A 12,894-nucleotide genomic window follows, 5' to 3' on the forward strand; every position below is an offset into this window, starting at 1 on the left:
TTATTAGGAGCATCTTGGATTCAATGGCCAGGATTCATTGTGAAGAATCCATTTTAACAATTTCTTTAAAGGGTTATATTTTTATGTATGCCTTTTTTATTTTAAAATAGTAGTATTTTCCAAAAAAACAGCTTATATATATTTTTAAATTAAAGGCAAGTGAATACTTAGTGCCCTTTTTGATAGAAAGATTCTGCTTTTGATCCACACTGCCTCTTTTCCTGGAAGACAATGTCATTTGTTCTTCTTGATGCCGTAGCCCCCAGTGTAGATACACTTTCTGGATCTTTGAGAGTTTGTACTCTTCTGATTTGACAACAGTTTATTAGCACATCTATTTCAGTAATGTCTTTGGATGAGCAGTTTAAAGGATAAAGATACCATGAGTGAAGAAATATCTGAGTGACTAGTTGACACCCTATTGAAAAGTATTCTTTTGTAGATCTTTCCGATTTTGATTTATATTAGAAAATAAATTTTTAGTAAACATAATATTACTGTTCCCTTAATTATCTCTGATTTTATTATAATATTTGGAAATAATATTTCAAATTTTGCTTGTTGCCTAAATGAGATTTTTATGTGGAATATTTGTGTTCATGGAGAGATTTTCTGAACTTGTCATGGAAAAATCATTCGTTCATCTTCTTTCTTCCCATACCCGTTGGTTTTTAGTAATTAGAAAGATATTTGGAAGTTCCTGTAATTATGCTTCAAATACTGAATTCTGGCTCATGATAAGCTGATAATACTAACTTCGTTTTGTAATCAGGGTTTGTGATAAGCATGCCATGAACACTTCCAGGCAAGTTGAATAGTAAGAGGCACAAAGCATTTTTACTTATGAGAAGATATTCTACAATGCAGTGAATTAACTTACACTCTTTTTTTTCCCCCCAGATACAGTTTATGTAACTAGATGGAAGAGAATGGAATTATTCCAAAAAGACAAGTGCTCAAGCAGCAAATACTTACTTCCAGCAAAATCCAAACTGCTGTCTCTTAAACTCTCATTAGAATGCTACAGTAACCCAATGAAGGCCCATGAAGGAAATTGGGACTAGTCTATAGGAGAACGTATCAATACAGTTTATAAAGCCAAGAATTGCCATGAATTCAGACTGTCTTTTTGGTGACTAATTCTTCAGTTCTTTCATCTCCTATTAATACCCATAATCAGTAACCTACCAAGAAAAGCCCTTATTTGGAAAGAGTGAAATTTGTATTTGGAAAAGCTGCCTGGAGAGAAGAGCTGTGTCCTTTACTGTAATGCAACAGGACTCTTTTGGGGGGATCAAATCATAATTCTTAATTATGCAGTATCTTTCTTTTCTCCAGTCCTCACAGATACAGAAACAGTAACTAAAATTAACTTTTCTTTTAAAAAATTATATATTCAGTTTGCAGTAGACATTCCTTAAGTATTTGTATTTATTTATGATTATCAATTTACGTAACATTAATATTGTATCAAACCTCCTTATGAAAATGAGTATGGATGTACACAGTATGTTTGATTTTTATCCATAAGAATGAATCTGATTCAGAATGCTTTTCAGCTGACATACAGAGCACTAAATATTTTAAGGCAAGTCCATAGGTCTGAATCGCTTAAGAATTCTCAGTTTCTATGGGATTTAGGGAAGCATTATAAATGCGTTAATCCTTATAGTCAATTCTGTGCCTAGGATTTTGCAAGGGAACAGTTCACAGAACTGGGAAAAGCACTACATTTTAAATTCAGCATTAGTGCATTGGGAAGGAACTTTACTGCTTTGTGCTTGGCATGTCATTATTTTCCATTTGACATTAGGGCCTTTCCAAAATGAATGTGAGGAATTGCTTTCACTTCAAGACTTTCCTTCTTTTCAGCAAAACTCTAGGAGGTGTTAATGGGGGGGAGGGGAAGGGACAAAATCCTTGAACCTTTTATTTGGCTCATGCCATGTTATGATCATGTACCTTTTAAATAAGGGGAAATAGTATCTTTAAAGTTAATGTCTAGCCAAGAGTTTAGATAACGAAGAATTAAGCTGCACTGTTGATCGGTGCTTTGTGTAAATACATCTTAACATTTGGGTTGAGAGGGGCCTTAAGAAGGACAGTTTGTTGTAGGAAAGCAATTCTGTACATGAGTTAAGCATACTTGTTGCATTGTCTCTGCAGATTCTATTTTTGTTTACAATATTAAAATGTATGTTAGCAAAAATGGGTGGATTTTCAAATAAAATGCAGCTTCCACAAAACTTTTGTTATGGTATTCTGGTCTGAGGCACATTTACTTTTTTCCTCTTTTCTTTATCATTGGTATTATTATTTTTTGCTAATAAAAGTATACCCAAGTGATTATATTTGATGATTTAATAAAATGTAAAATTTATTTCTCTTTTAACTTAACTTCCACAAAGCTTGATGTTGGTACTTTTGTTACCTTCTAGACACTGATAAACTGAACTGCTTATTAAAACTGTTCATTTTTGTCTTTTGATCAGATGCCTTCGGTCAGGTAAGTTTAAGGGAGAAAATGCTTTGAATTTGACATATTGATGCATGTGATTATGTCTGCCAAAGAAACCTCTGACTGTATCGTGTTTCATGTTGAATAGTAAGTAGGATTCAGAGTACATGATAGAGGGACTAAAAGCTTTGCATTGATAAATGTCTGCATACTATTTGCCATGGTTGGAAAAAATAGTCTTTAACCAATATACCTTGTTAATTTTACCACTTTTTAAGTTTCACTGTTATTAAACCATTTTCATACAGACTGGAAAATGTACTTTTGTAAGTTAACTTCCTTAACATCATCACAGATTTTGATTTGTCTCTCCTGGTGATGTTTGAGTGGATGTTATATTTGAGGTCTATGGCTTGTTCCTTTTATACTACATTTTTTCCCCCAACATATTCAAGTTTGTGAAATCCTTCATAAACATTTCCATCTTATTGTTCAAACTTTTGGGCTTGTTGGATTAGTATTATCCACATTTTACCCATTTTACAGATTGGAATAAGGAACTTGCTCAGGTTGACAAGCTAACAGACATTGGAGTCAGGTCTTTGTTTCATGGTCCATTGTTCTGTCTGTGCATAAACTGAAAAAGGGAATTATTTCCCTCTGTGGTCTAGCCTGATGACCACTCTCTATTCTCAGATGGTCTTCTCATATGAAGCATACTTCCCACCTCCTGCTCTGATGCCCAGACATCATTGACAGGGAAAAACACAAAACACATTAGCATGTTAACTTTAATCAAAATGTAACAAGTGAAGTAAGTCAGCTGTTGAATACATAAAAAAATACATAACTAAATCAGGTTATAAACCTGTGTATGCCCCCACCATCTTACTACCCAGCTAACAAGTTGGTAGTGGCTGCAGAAAGAGATTAAGATTGTTAGCAGAGGGCAGCTAACCCATCCCAGATCGTTTGCAAAATTTTTTCTTTTAACATCTCATTATTATTGTTCATTATATTTTTAAGATACACTTTTCTTAACCATTGACTGTGAGAGTCCATATTTAGGAAGAGGCCTTATGTTAGAGCAGGAATCTTTTACTTCTCCACGAGCCAACAAAACATTACCCCTGGAAAGCAGGACTTTATAAGTTTCTCCTTGAACTAAAGTAATTCCAAGGCTCTTCTCCTGTTTATTGTCACTAATAAACATGTTTCCAAATTCTTGAGAATTCGGAGTACTGATGTAAATGCTTATTCTCCAGCACTCCATGGAGAAAAACAGAATCTCTCTATTCCGGGGAAGGTGGCTCCTGTGTGTTCAGCAGTGGCTAGCTCACAGTGTATGGAAAGGCCACAGCATTCGGCCAGGTGAACTTCATCTGTCTTATCCTCGAGAAAAGATGGATCCACAGCTTCCATCAGTGGCCTTTGCATCTAGCTTAGATCTTTGTTCTGTCACATTTGCTACCTTCCGTGGGTCTGACTACACCTAGAATTCTGCAGTCTGAATAGGCTCTGAATGGAGAGGCTGCAGTATCATCTTCCATGCAGTCTCTCTCAGAAAACCTCAAGCTGATTCCTTGCTTTTACTAAGAAGTGGCATTCTATTTAGTGTGTCACCAATCAGAAATGTTTTCTAAGTCTCTAGCTAGTATTTTAGTCTAATTTTGCTATAAGCACTTGGGAAGTGTCCCCTTGGTTACTGATGTAGCATGCAGGTGTAGTTTTTATGCTGTATGAAACTACCCACATTGTCAAAAGTTAAGGTCTTTCTGTGGTGTTACTGTTGGGGCAGGTGTGACCATTCTGAGGCAGAGTAGGTTGAACTGGTTTTAGGCATACACCTGGAAGGAGAGAAAAGCAAGGAGAAAGCTTTATGGAAACTTCACCTCCTAATAAGTTCTCATTCCAAAGAGCTTTTCCTTTATCTGCTACAAAAGCTAATCCCAAAGTTGGTTTTGAAATAAAAGTCTCCGTGCGAGAATCACCTGGGGAGCTAAACCTCAACCTGTCTGAGCCTTCTGCAGTCAGGCGCCTGCCCGTCTGCCTTGATTCTGGGCACTTGGCAGCTGTCCTGTACTCTTGATAAATAAGCACTGGGTTATTGTGACCTTGGCTTGGAGTGTAGGCAAAGAAATATCAAAAGAGGAGTAAGCGGCCCCCTCTCTCCTTCATGAACCTGGACTCTGGGGTCTGCACTGATGTGCAGAACTTGCAGTTGATTTGCTTGACCTTTCAAGAACACTTCAAATGGAAGTATCAAGCACACTGCACTGGCACTGCCATCTAGTTCAGTGGCATCCTAAAAGGCAGTGAAATCTGCGTTTCTCTCATCATTTTTGTCCTGAAGTAGGGTAGCAACTGAAAAGCTCTTCACTTCTGTGTGATTACTCATTGATGGCAGATGTCATGTACCTGGAGGAGGCAGAGGCACTGCTGTAGGAGAGGAAAGACTCAGGGAGAGATCCCAAGGAGCCCAGCCAGCAGTCTTCAGAGGCAGGTGCAGGAATGGCCGTGCCAGTGTTTGCTGCTCAGAACAGCTATTGCTAGGAGCTGACCTTTTGACAACTATATTGAAATGTAGAATTTGGAATTAATGGTGGACAGAATTTGCATCACTATGGGTCCAAAGTACAAATCAAGGAATGACAGTTTGCTTCATCTGATAAAGGTACGATAAACGTGTCATATTGACGTAAAAGGAAGACGAACGAAATAGCATAATGTGAAATGATAGAAAATACATATAGTCTCTGTCCCTGGTTCCTGGCACAGAGCTCCTAAAACCCCTATTATTTCCTAAGCGATAGGCAAGCACTGAGAGCATCTTTTGTTCTAATAGTTGGTCTTTGACCCTAGTTCCTGACGCAAAGTTTATAAATCCCTTGGAATTTCCTGGGTGATAGGAGTGTTTTTTGTTCTAATGGGGCGACTCTTGATAGGTTCCTGGATAGCTTCAGGATGGGGGCCGGTCAGAAAGACCAAGAGATGATTAGAAACTTGGAACTTTCAGCCGCAGCCTCATTCTCCAGGAGGAGGGAGGGGGCTAGAGACTGAGTTAATGATCAGTTGTGCCCTTGTGAGTGAAGCCTCCATAAAAATGCTAATATTAAGGAGTTTAGAGAGCTTTCAGGTTGTGAACATGTCCATGTGCCAGGAGGGTGGTGCACCCCAACTGCATGGGGACAGAAGCTCCTGCATTCGGGACTCTTCCAGACTTTGCCCTGTGTGTCTCTTCATCTGGCTGTCCATCTGTATCCTTTATCATATCCTTTATTATACAGTAAACTGGTAAAGTTTAAGTGTTTTCCTGAATTCTGTGAGCCATTCTAGCAAATTATCAAAACCAAGAAGGGGGTTGGTCGCAGGAGCCCTGATTTATAGCTGATCAGTCAGGAGTACAGGTGACAACCTGGACTTGTAACTGGCTTCTGAAGTCGGGTGGGGGGAGGCAATCTTGTGGGACTGAGCCCGTAACCTATGGGGTTTGTGCTAAAATTGGTGTGGAAAACCCACACATCTGATGTATATTGTTAAGTGTGAGTAAAGGAGAAACACAAGTGTTTTTCTCATACAAATAATAAACCTAATAGGTGTTTCTGTGATTGAGATGGCATTTCGAAAGAGTATTTATATAAGCCAGTTTTACTAGCATCATATATCTATTTGGGGAAGGGGGATGGAATTCCCTCCAACATAAATTCCAAGTGAGTTAAGTATAAATGTAAAGAACTATAAAGATGAAGAAAAATACGGGTGACTATCTCAGTCAAATAGAAAAAGGGGAAGGATATGATTAAAAAAACAGTTCACCAAAGATGAAATACTAATGACCAATGAAAAGAGTTTAGTAGTAACTGAAAAATTCAAATGAAAACAACAGTGCTTTCCAAGTGTAAGGCTGTTCTGAGTGTTTTTGGACAGATTGTTCATTTAATCAAGCCTGTGATGGAGGCACCTGTGTTATACCTATTTTATAGACAAGGGTACAGGTCTAGCAGCTGGGGTAAGTCACTTACTGTGTGATCCTTAACAACTAAGTGGTTGAGCTGCAGTCCTGAGCCCTTGTGGTCTGGCTCCAGGTCTGCCATAACCACTGTGCTGTATACTGTTATGGAGGATGCCATTTTGCCTGTCAAACAGCATCTGTACACAGAGTTTGATTGCTAATCTAAAGCTGAAGTGAGTATATATAAACCTGTACACCCCCTTTTTTTTTTTTTGGTGATAGGTTGTCAGAAGACTTGAGAGTTCTTACCCTTCACCCAGTAATTATACTTTTAGAAAATTTACCCAGGTAAATAACCTGGGTGTTGGTTTTTAGCTAGGGGACTTCAATTGTTGTATAGCACATAAGTTTAAAAAATAGGAATTGTTCATATCAGAGACTAAGAAGTCAGATTAATGGAATGCATTCCTCCCTGAAGCCACCCCCGCCCCATCCCTGCAACACAAAGCAACGTGAGTCTCGTGGATTAGTTTACGTCAGCAGATAGTAGACAATTAGAGACTCAGATCTTTACTGTTATCATTCCAGATTAGAAGCCAGTGTACACTACCCCAAGCTCTGCCAGTTCCCAAGCCAACCAAAGGTAAGAGATGTTTTCAACCCTCAGGGAAGGGTTGGTCTGCTGACAATGAGGTGGAGGGAAGGAGTCTCCACTGAAGACAGGAGGAATACTGGTCTGAAGTGCTTAGGAGAACAAGATTCCTTACCGGTTACCCAGTAGAGAAGAGGGGCTCCCACTCATCGGCAGGAGTTCTACTTTCATACGAAATTTAGAAGGTAAGTGGAAATCCCCAGGAAACTTGTCCTGTGTTATGGGAAACTACAGGACCCACAGGAATTTTTAGTTTCACAATTAACAAGCAGCTTCTCAGGCATAGTTTCTCAATCGCAAGCCTTACCTGGAATCCTTCAGTGTGCTTGTGTGGCTGAATGCTCATCAAGTATTCAAGGTCTACAACAATTTCAGCTTTTCTCATACCTCTATTCTAGGTACTTCTGCTCAGGCATTTTCTCTTCACTGAATAGAACTCGAGTTTTCTGCCCCTTTGCACGAAAGGGGCCCTTTCACTGTACAAATCCTATCACTCCTAGGAGGGAAAACTAGCAACTCATCATTCTTAGGGGCACTGTAAATTAGTCCTTTCAGAAAGCCATAAAAATATTTGTATCCTTTGCCCTGTTATCCCATTTCTGGAAATCTAAAGAAATTAACCCAAAGTATGGAAAATACTTTATGTGAAAGAATACGTCACAGTGATCAAGATTACCAAAGGAACAACTGTGTGGAGTAAGGGTAAGTTCAGTGATGAGTCCCAGAGAATATTTCCATTAAAGGGTAGTAAAGAATTAATGGGGGCTTCCCTGGTGGCGCAGTGGTTGAGAATCTGCCTGCCAATGCAGGGGACACGGGTTCAAGCCCTGGTCTGGGAAGATCCCACATGCCGCGGAGCAGCTAGGCCCGTGAGCCACAATTACTGAGCCTGCACATCTGGAGCCTGTGCTCTGCAATGGGAGAGGCCACGACAGTGAAAGGCCCGTGCACCGCGATGAAGAGTGGCCCCCGCTTGCCACAACTGGAGAAAGCCCTCGCACAGAAACGAAGACCCAACACAGCCATAAATAGATAAATAATTTTTTTAAAAAAAGAATGGAGACCAGGAAAGAACAGTCAACTAGAGAATAACCAATAAAGAGATGTCAAGGATGTAGTTGAAGTCAGGAATAGTCAACTCAAGTGAAATAAAGCCTCAGACCTGCCCATTGGACTGAGCAGGTAGGAATTTAAACCCTACCCCTAGCCATACCCAGGCATTGCAGGGACAGAAGACACATTACATGGAATCGAGGAGGTGGGAAGAATGTAGAGGTATCAAAGAAGCTTGGTTATGAACTAAAAAAGGTAAAGGACAATAAGCAGAGGGCATACAGGCCAAGGAAGAGTTTTCTTTAAGATGAAAGTAAATTTACTTTGTTCATCCACTTGACACTTTGAGAGCCTTCTGTGAGCCAGTAGTTTTAGGTGTGAGAAACAAACAAGGGTTTTGTGGACTGTGACAGGGCACCAAGCTCAGCACACGAGTCTCCTCCCGGCTCTCGGGAGAGGGATGCTATTTATTCAGTTTGGGAGAGGAGGGAAAGTATTTCTGACCCTGATGCCAACAGCTTGGGTGGCTATCAAAGCAGGATCACAAGGGATATAGGGGAGCAGTGCTAATCTGCACAGCCTCCACCTGGCCGCCCTCACCCCCTGCTGCCACTGCTTCCTGCCCATCATTTGAACAAACGTGTTTCTACAGAAAAAAAGTTTTGCTTTTATGTAGTGTATTTTCTTGTGAGAACAGTCAATGGACAAATATTTCATGACGCAATGAGTACTCTGGAAAAAAGGGTGAAGGGATAGACTGATGTGATCAGAGTATAGTGCTACTTTCTATAAGTTATCAAGGAAGACCTCTGATGAGATGACCTTTGAGCAAAGACAAATGAAGTGAGGAAGCAAGATGGTAAGATGTGGTGACTGGCTGCCCTCTCCACATAACACAAGGCAGAGGAAAGACCAAAGATCCGAAAGGAGACTATGCTTGGCTTCTCTGAGCAGCATCAAGGATACCAGGAAGGCTTGAGCAGAGTGGGTGAGAGGGAACTTGGTGGGAGCAGAGGTCAGAGAGGTGGCAGTGGGCCAGGGCTTTCTAGGTCATGCTGAGGTTTGGATTTCATTCTGAGCTGGGATGCCACTGCAGACATTGAGCAGAGGATTCTTTAAGAACTTGTTGGCAAAAAGGTCACTGTGGCTGCTGTACTGAGAGACAAAAGAAGGAAATGGCAAATCAGTCAGAAGACAATTGTAATAGTCCTTAAGTATGAGCAAAACTTAGGCCCTGTGAGGAGTAGCTCTAAGAGCTGACCAAAGATAAGACAAAAACAGTAGAAGGAGCATTTACTGAAGGTTGACCAAGGTGACAGGAGACTTCTGAACTCCCCTCGTCCCACAGGCACACTGAATGTACAGCTACACGTGGAGCAATTACCTCTATAGGAAATCTAGTCATAGCTGAGCAACCCTTACATGTCAAGTGAATGAGAACACAAATACCCGCATCAAAACAGGGAGGTAAGGCTGAGACACACTTTCACCATAAACTCCACCCCAGCACAGCACCAAACAATTGGGAGGGAACGTCTAATTCCAGCTTTTCCCTGAGGAGTGAAGGGTTTGGATCCCACATTTAGCACCTCAACTTTTAAGACTCCCACACAAGGGATGGGCCCCCAAAACACCAACAAGTCTTGCATTTATGAGACCCACAGCACTGGCTATTTATGAGATGGCCTCACTGGTGCATTCTATCAAACATATAACAAATTAATAGCAACACTTCTCAAACTCTTCCAAAAAATAAAAGAGGAGAGAATACTTCCAAACTGTTTTTTGAGGCCATCTTTATCCTGATAATAAAACTGGACAAGGTCACTACAAGAAAAGTAGAAGCCAATATGCCTGATGAACATAGATGTAAAACTTCAACGGAATATTAGCTAATCAAATTTAAACTGTGGATCATGTAGTACTGTAGTATATATTGACTGAAAAAAATACACGTATAAATGTTTTCCAGTGGTCAACTGTACTTAGAATATATTTAACCAAGAAGGTCAAAGGCCTATACACTGAGAACTATAAGACACTGATGAAAGAAATTGAAGAAGACATAAATGGAAAGCTGTTCTGTGCTCATGCATTAGAAGAATTAATATTGTTAAAATGTCCACACTACCCAAAGCACTCTACAGATTCCATGCTAGCTAGCCCTATCCAATAGCATTTTTCACAGAAATAGAAAAAACAGTCCTAAAATTTGTATGGAATCACAAAAGACGCTGAATAGTCAAAGCAATCTTGAGAAAGAGCAACAAAGCTGGAGGTATCATGCTTCCTGATTTCAAACTACATTACAAAGCTATAGTCATCAAAACAGTATGGTATTAGCGTAAAAACAGACACATAGATCAGTGGAACAGAATATATAGAGCCCAGAAACAAACCCTGGCATATATGGTCAATTTTCAATAAAGGAGCGGAAAATATACAATGGGAAAAGGATAGTCTCTTCAATACTTGATGTGAGAAAAACTGGATTGCCACATGCAAAAGAATAAAAGTGGACCCCTATCTTACACCATATACAAAAATCAACTCAATTAAAGGCTTAAATGTAAGATCTGAGCCTGGAAAACCTCTAGAAGAAAACATAGGGGGTAAGCTCCTCACCATTGGTCTTGGCAATTATTTTTTGGATTTGACACCAAAAGCAAAGGTAACAAAAGCAAAAATAAAAAAGTGGGATTACATCAACTAAAAAGCTTTTGTGCAGCAAAGGAAACTAAACAAAACTCAACAAAAAGAAAAGGCAGCTTAATGAACAAGAGAAGATATTTGCAAATGATACATCTGATAAGGGGTTAATATCCAAAATATATAAAGAATTCATAAACTCAACATCAAAAAAAAAAAAAACAGTTTAAAAATGGGCAGAAGACCTGAATAATTATTTTTCCAAAGAAGAAATACAGATGGCCAACAGGTACATGAAAAGGTACTCAGCATCACTAATCATCAGGGAAATGAAACTCAAAACCACAATGAGATATCACCTCACACCTGTGAGGCTATTATCAACAAGACAAGAGATGACAAATACTGGTGAGGATTTGGAGAGAAGAAACCCTAGTGCACTGTTGATTGGAATGTAAGCTAGCACAGCCACTATGGAAAACAGTATGGAAGTTCCTCAAGAAGTTAAAAATAGAACATGATCCAGCAATCCTACTTCTGGGTGTACATCCAAAGGAAACAGCACCATTATCTCAAAGAGACAACTGTACTCTCATGGTCACTGTAGCATTATTCACTACAGCCAAGGTATGGAAACAACCTAAATGTCTGTTAACAGATGAAGAGATAAAAAAAATTGTGATAAATATACACACACGATGAAATATTCCATCTTTAAAAAGAAGGAAATCCTGTCATTTATGACAAAATAGATGAAACTGTAGGGCATTATGCTAAGTGAAATAAGCCAGAAAAAGCAAAATAATTACTGTATGCTATCACTTATATGTGGAATTTAAAAAAAAATAAAAATAATAGAAACAAAGTAGAAAATTGGTTTCCAGGGGCTGGAGGGTGGGGGAAATAGGGAGAGGTTAGTAAAAGGGTACAAAGTTTTAGTTATAAAAAGAATAAGGTCTGAGGATCTAATGAATAGCATGGTAACTATAGTTGATAACACTATATTGTGTAACTGAAATTTACTAAGAGGGTAGAATTTAAATGTTCTCACCCTGCCCCCCACAAAAGGTAAGAATGTGAGGTAATGGATGTGTTAATTAACTTTATGGCAGGAATACTTTCACAATGTATACCCGTATCAAATCATCACATTATACACTGTAAATACCTTAACATTTTATTTGTCAATTATATCTCAGTAAAGCTGAAAAAAAGAATGTACTAACAGCATTAATTACTTAGAGTAGAAGGAGTTAAGGAAGCTTAAAAAAAGAGAGAGGAGATAGGCTGAAAAATCAGTGGGAGGAAGGGGAAAGCTGAGTGGTCCGGAGTGGAGGTGAGATGCGCTGGGAGGTGGAAGAAAGGCAAATGGAGAGCCTGGAATACAAGTGTATACGGAGGACAATGTGCAGAAAATGCCCTTTTTTTGAAGAGCATTCTCTTTCCCTTCTGAAAGCATTTCCATCATTGAGGAAAGCACCTGCTGCTTGATGAGAAAATGCAGCATAGCTGTAACAGTGTGGACTCTGCGGCCTTGCTATGGGTTTAAACCCTAGTTTGGGCAAGTTACATACTCTCCCTGTGCCTCACTTTCATCTATAAAATGGTATAATAGTGCCTACCTCATAGGGCCAATGTAGTCAATGAATTAATAAATGGAAGCATTTTAAAACAGCCTGGCACATGATAGAAACTCAATACATAGTTACTATTCTTACTGGAATGCAGAATAGCTTGTGGTTAAGAGCCTAGATTCTGGAGACAAAACACCTGTGTTCAAATCCTGACTGTCTCTTACTAGCTGGGAGACTTTGGGAAAGTTACTAAATTTCCCTCTGCCCGTTTCTTTATCTGTGAAATGAGAATGATTAGAGACCCTACCTCATAGGATTATAAGAAGCATCAACTAGGTTAATGTAAGTAAAGTGCGTTTAATAAGTGCATTTAAATGTTTGCCATTATTAGTATTACTAAAGAACCTTTGAAAATATCAGTCTTTGGATTTATCCAACCTGCTCTGTTTGCATAGTTGATGCCAGCTCAGTGCTGGTGGAGGTTCCATGAGCTGCTTCCAAAGCAGAACCCCGAGCCCCTGACTCCACATGACCTCAAGCAGGAGTCCTGGGTGCT

At 39.4% G+C, this 12,894-nt stretch overlaps 1 protein-coding gene across 10 annotated transcripts in view; it reads left to right on the top strand.

Annotated features, from left to right (window-relative positions):
* Window positions 1-2,246, top strand: part of PICALM (phosphatidylinositol binding clathrin assembly protein) — a 106,835-nt gene extending 104,589 nt beyond the window's left edge. For all 10 annotated transcript variants that reach the window (XM_068556744.1, XM_068556746.1, XM_068556743.1 and 7 more), the window contains one exon: window positions 901-2,246. Coding sequence is in view for 2 of the 10 variants with exons in the window: in XM_068556747.1 (XP_068412848.1) it covers window positions 901-915 (15 nt within the window). In the remaining 8 variants the exon portion in view is untranslated. The remainder of the gene's footprint in view (window positions 1-900) is intronic.
* The last annotated feature ends 10,648 nt before the right edge of the window (window positions 2,247-12,894 follow it).

This window comes from Eschrichtius robustus, chromosome 11, assembly GCF_028021215.1.
Source record: "Eschrichtius robustus isolate mEscRob2 chromosome 11, mEscRob2.pri, whole genome shotgun sequence".
NCBI classification, from domain to species: domain Eukaryota; kingdom Metazoa; phylum Chordata; class Mammalia; order Artiodactyla; family Eschrichtiidae; genus Eschrichtius; species Eschrichtius robustus.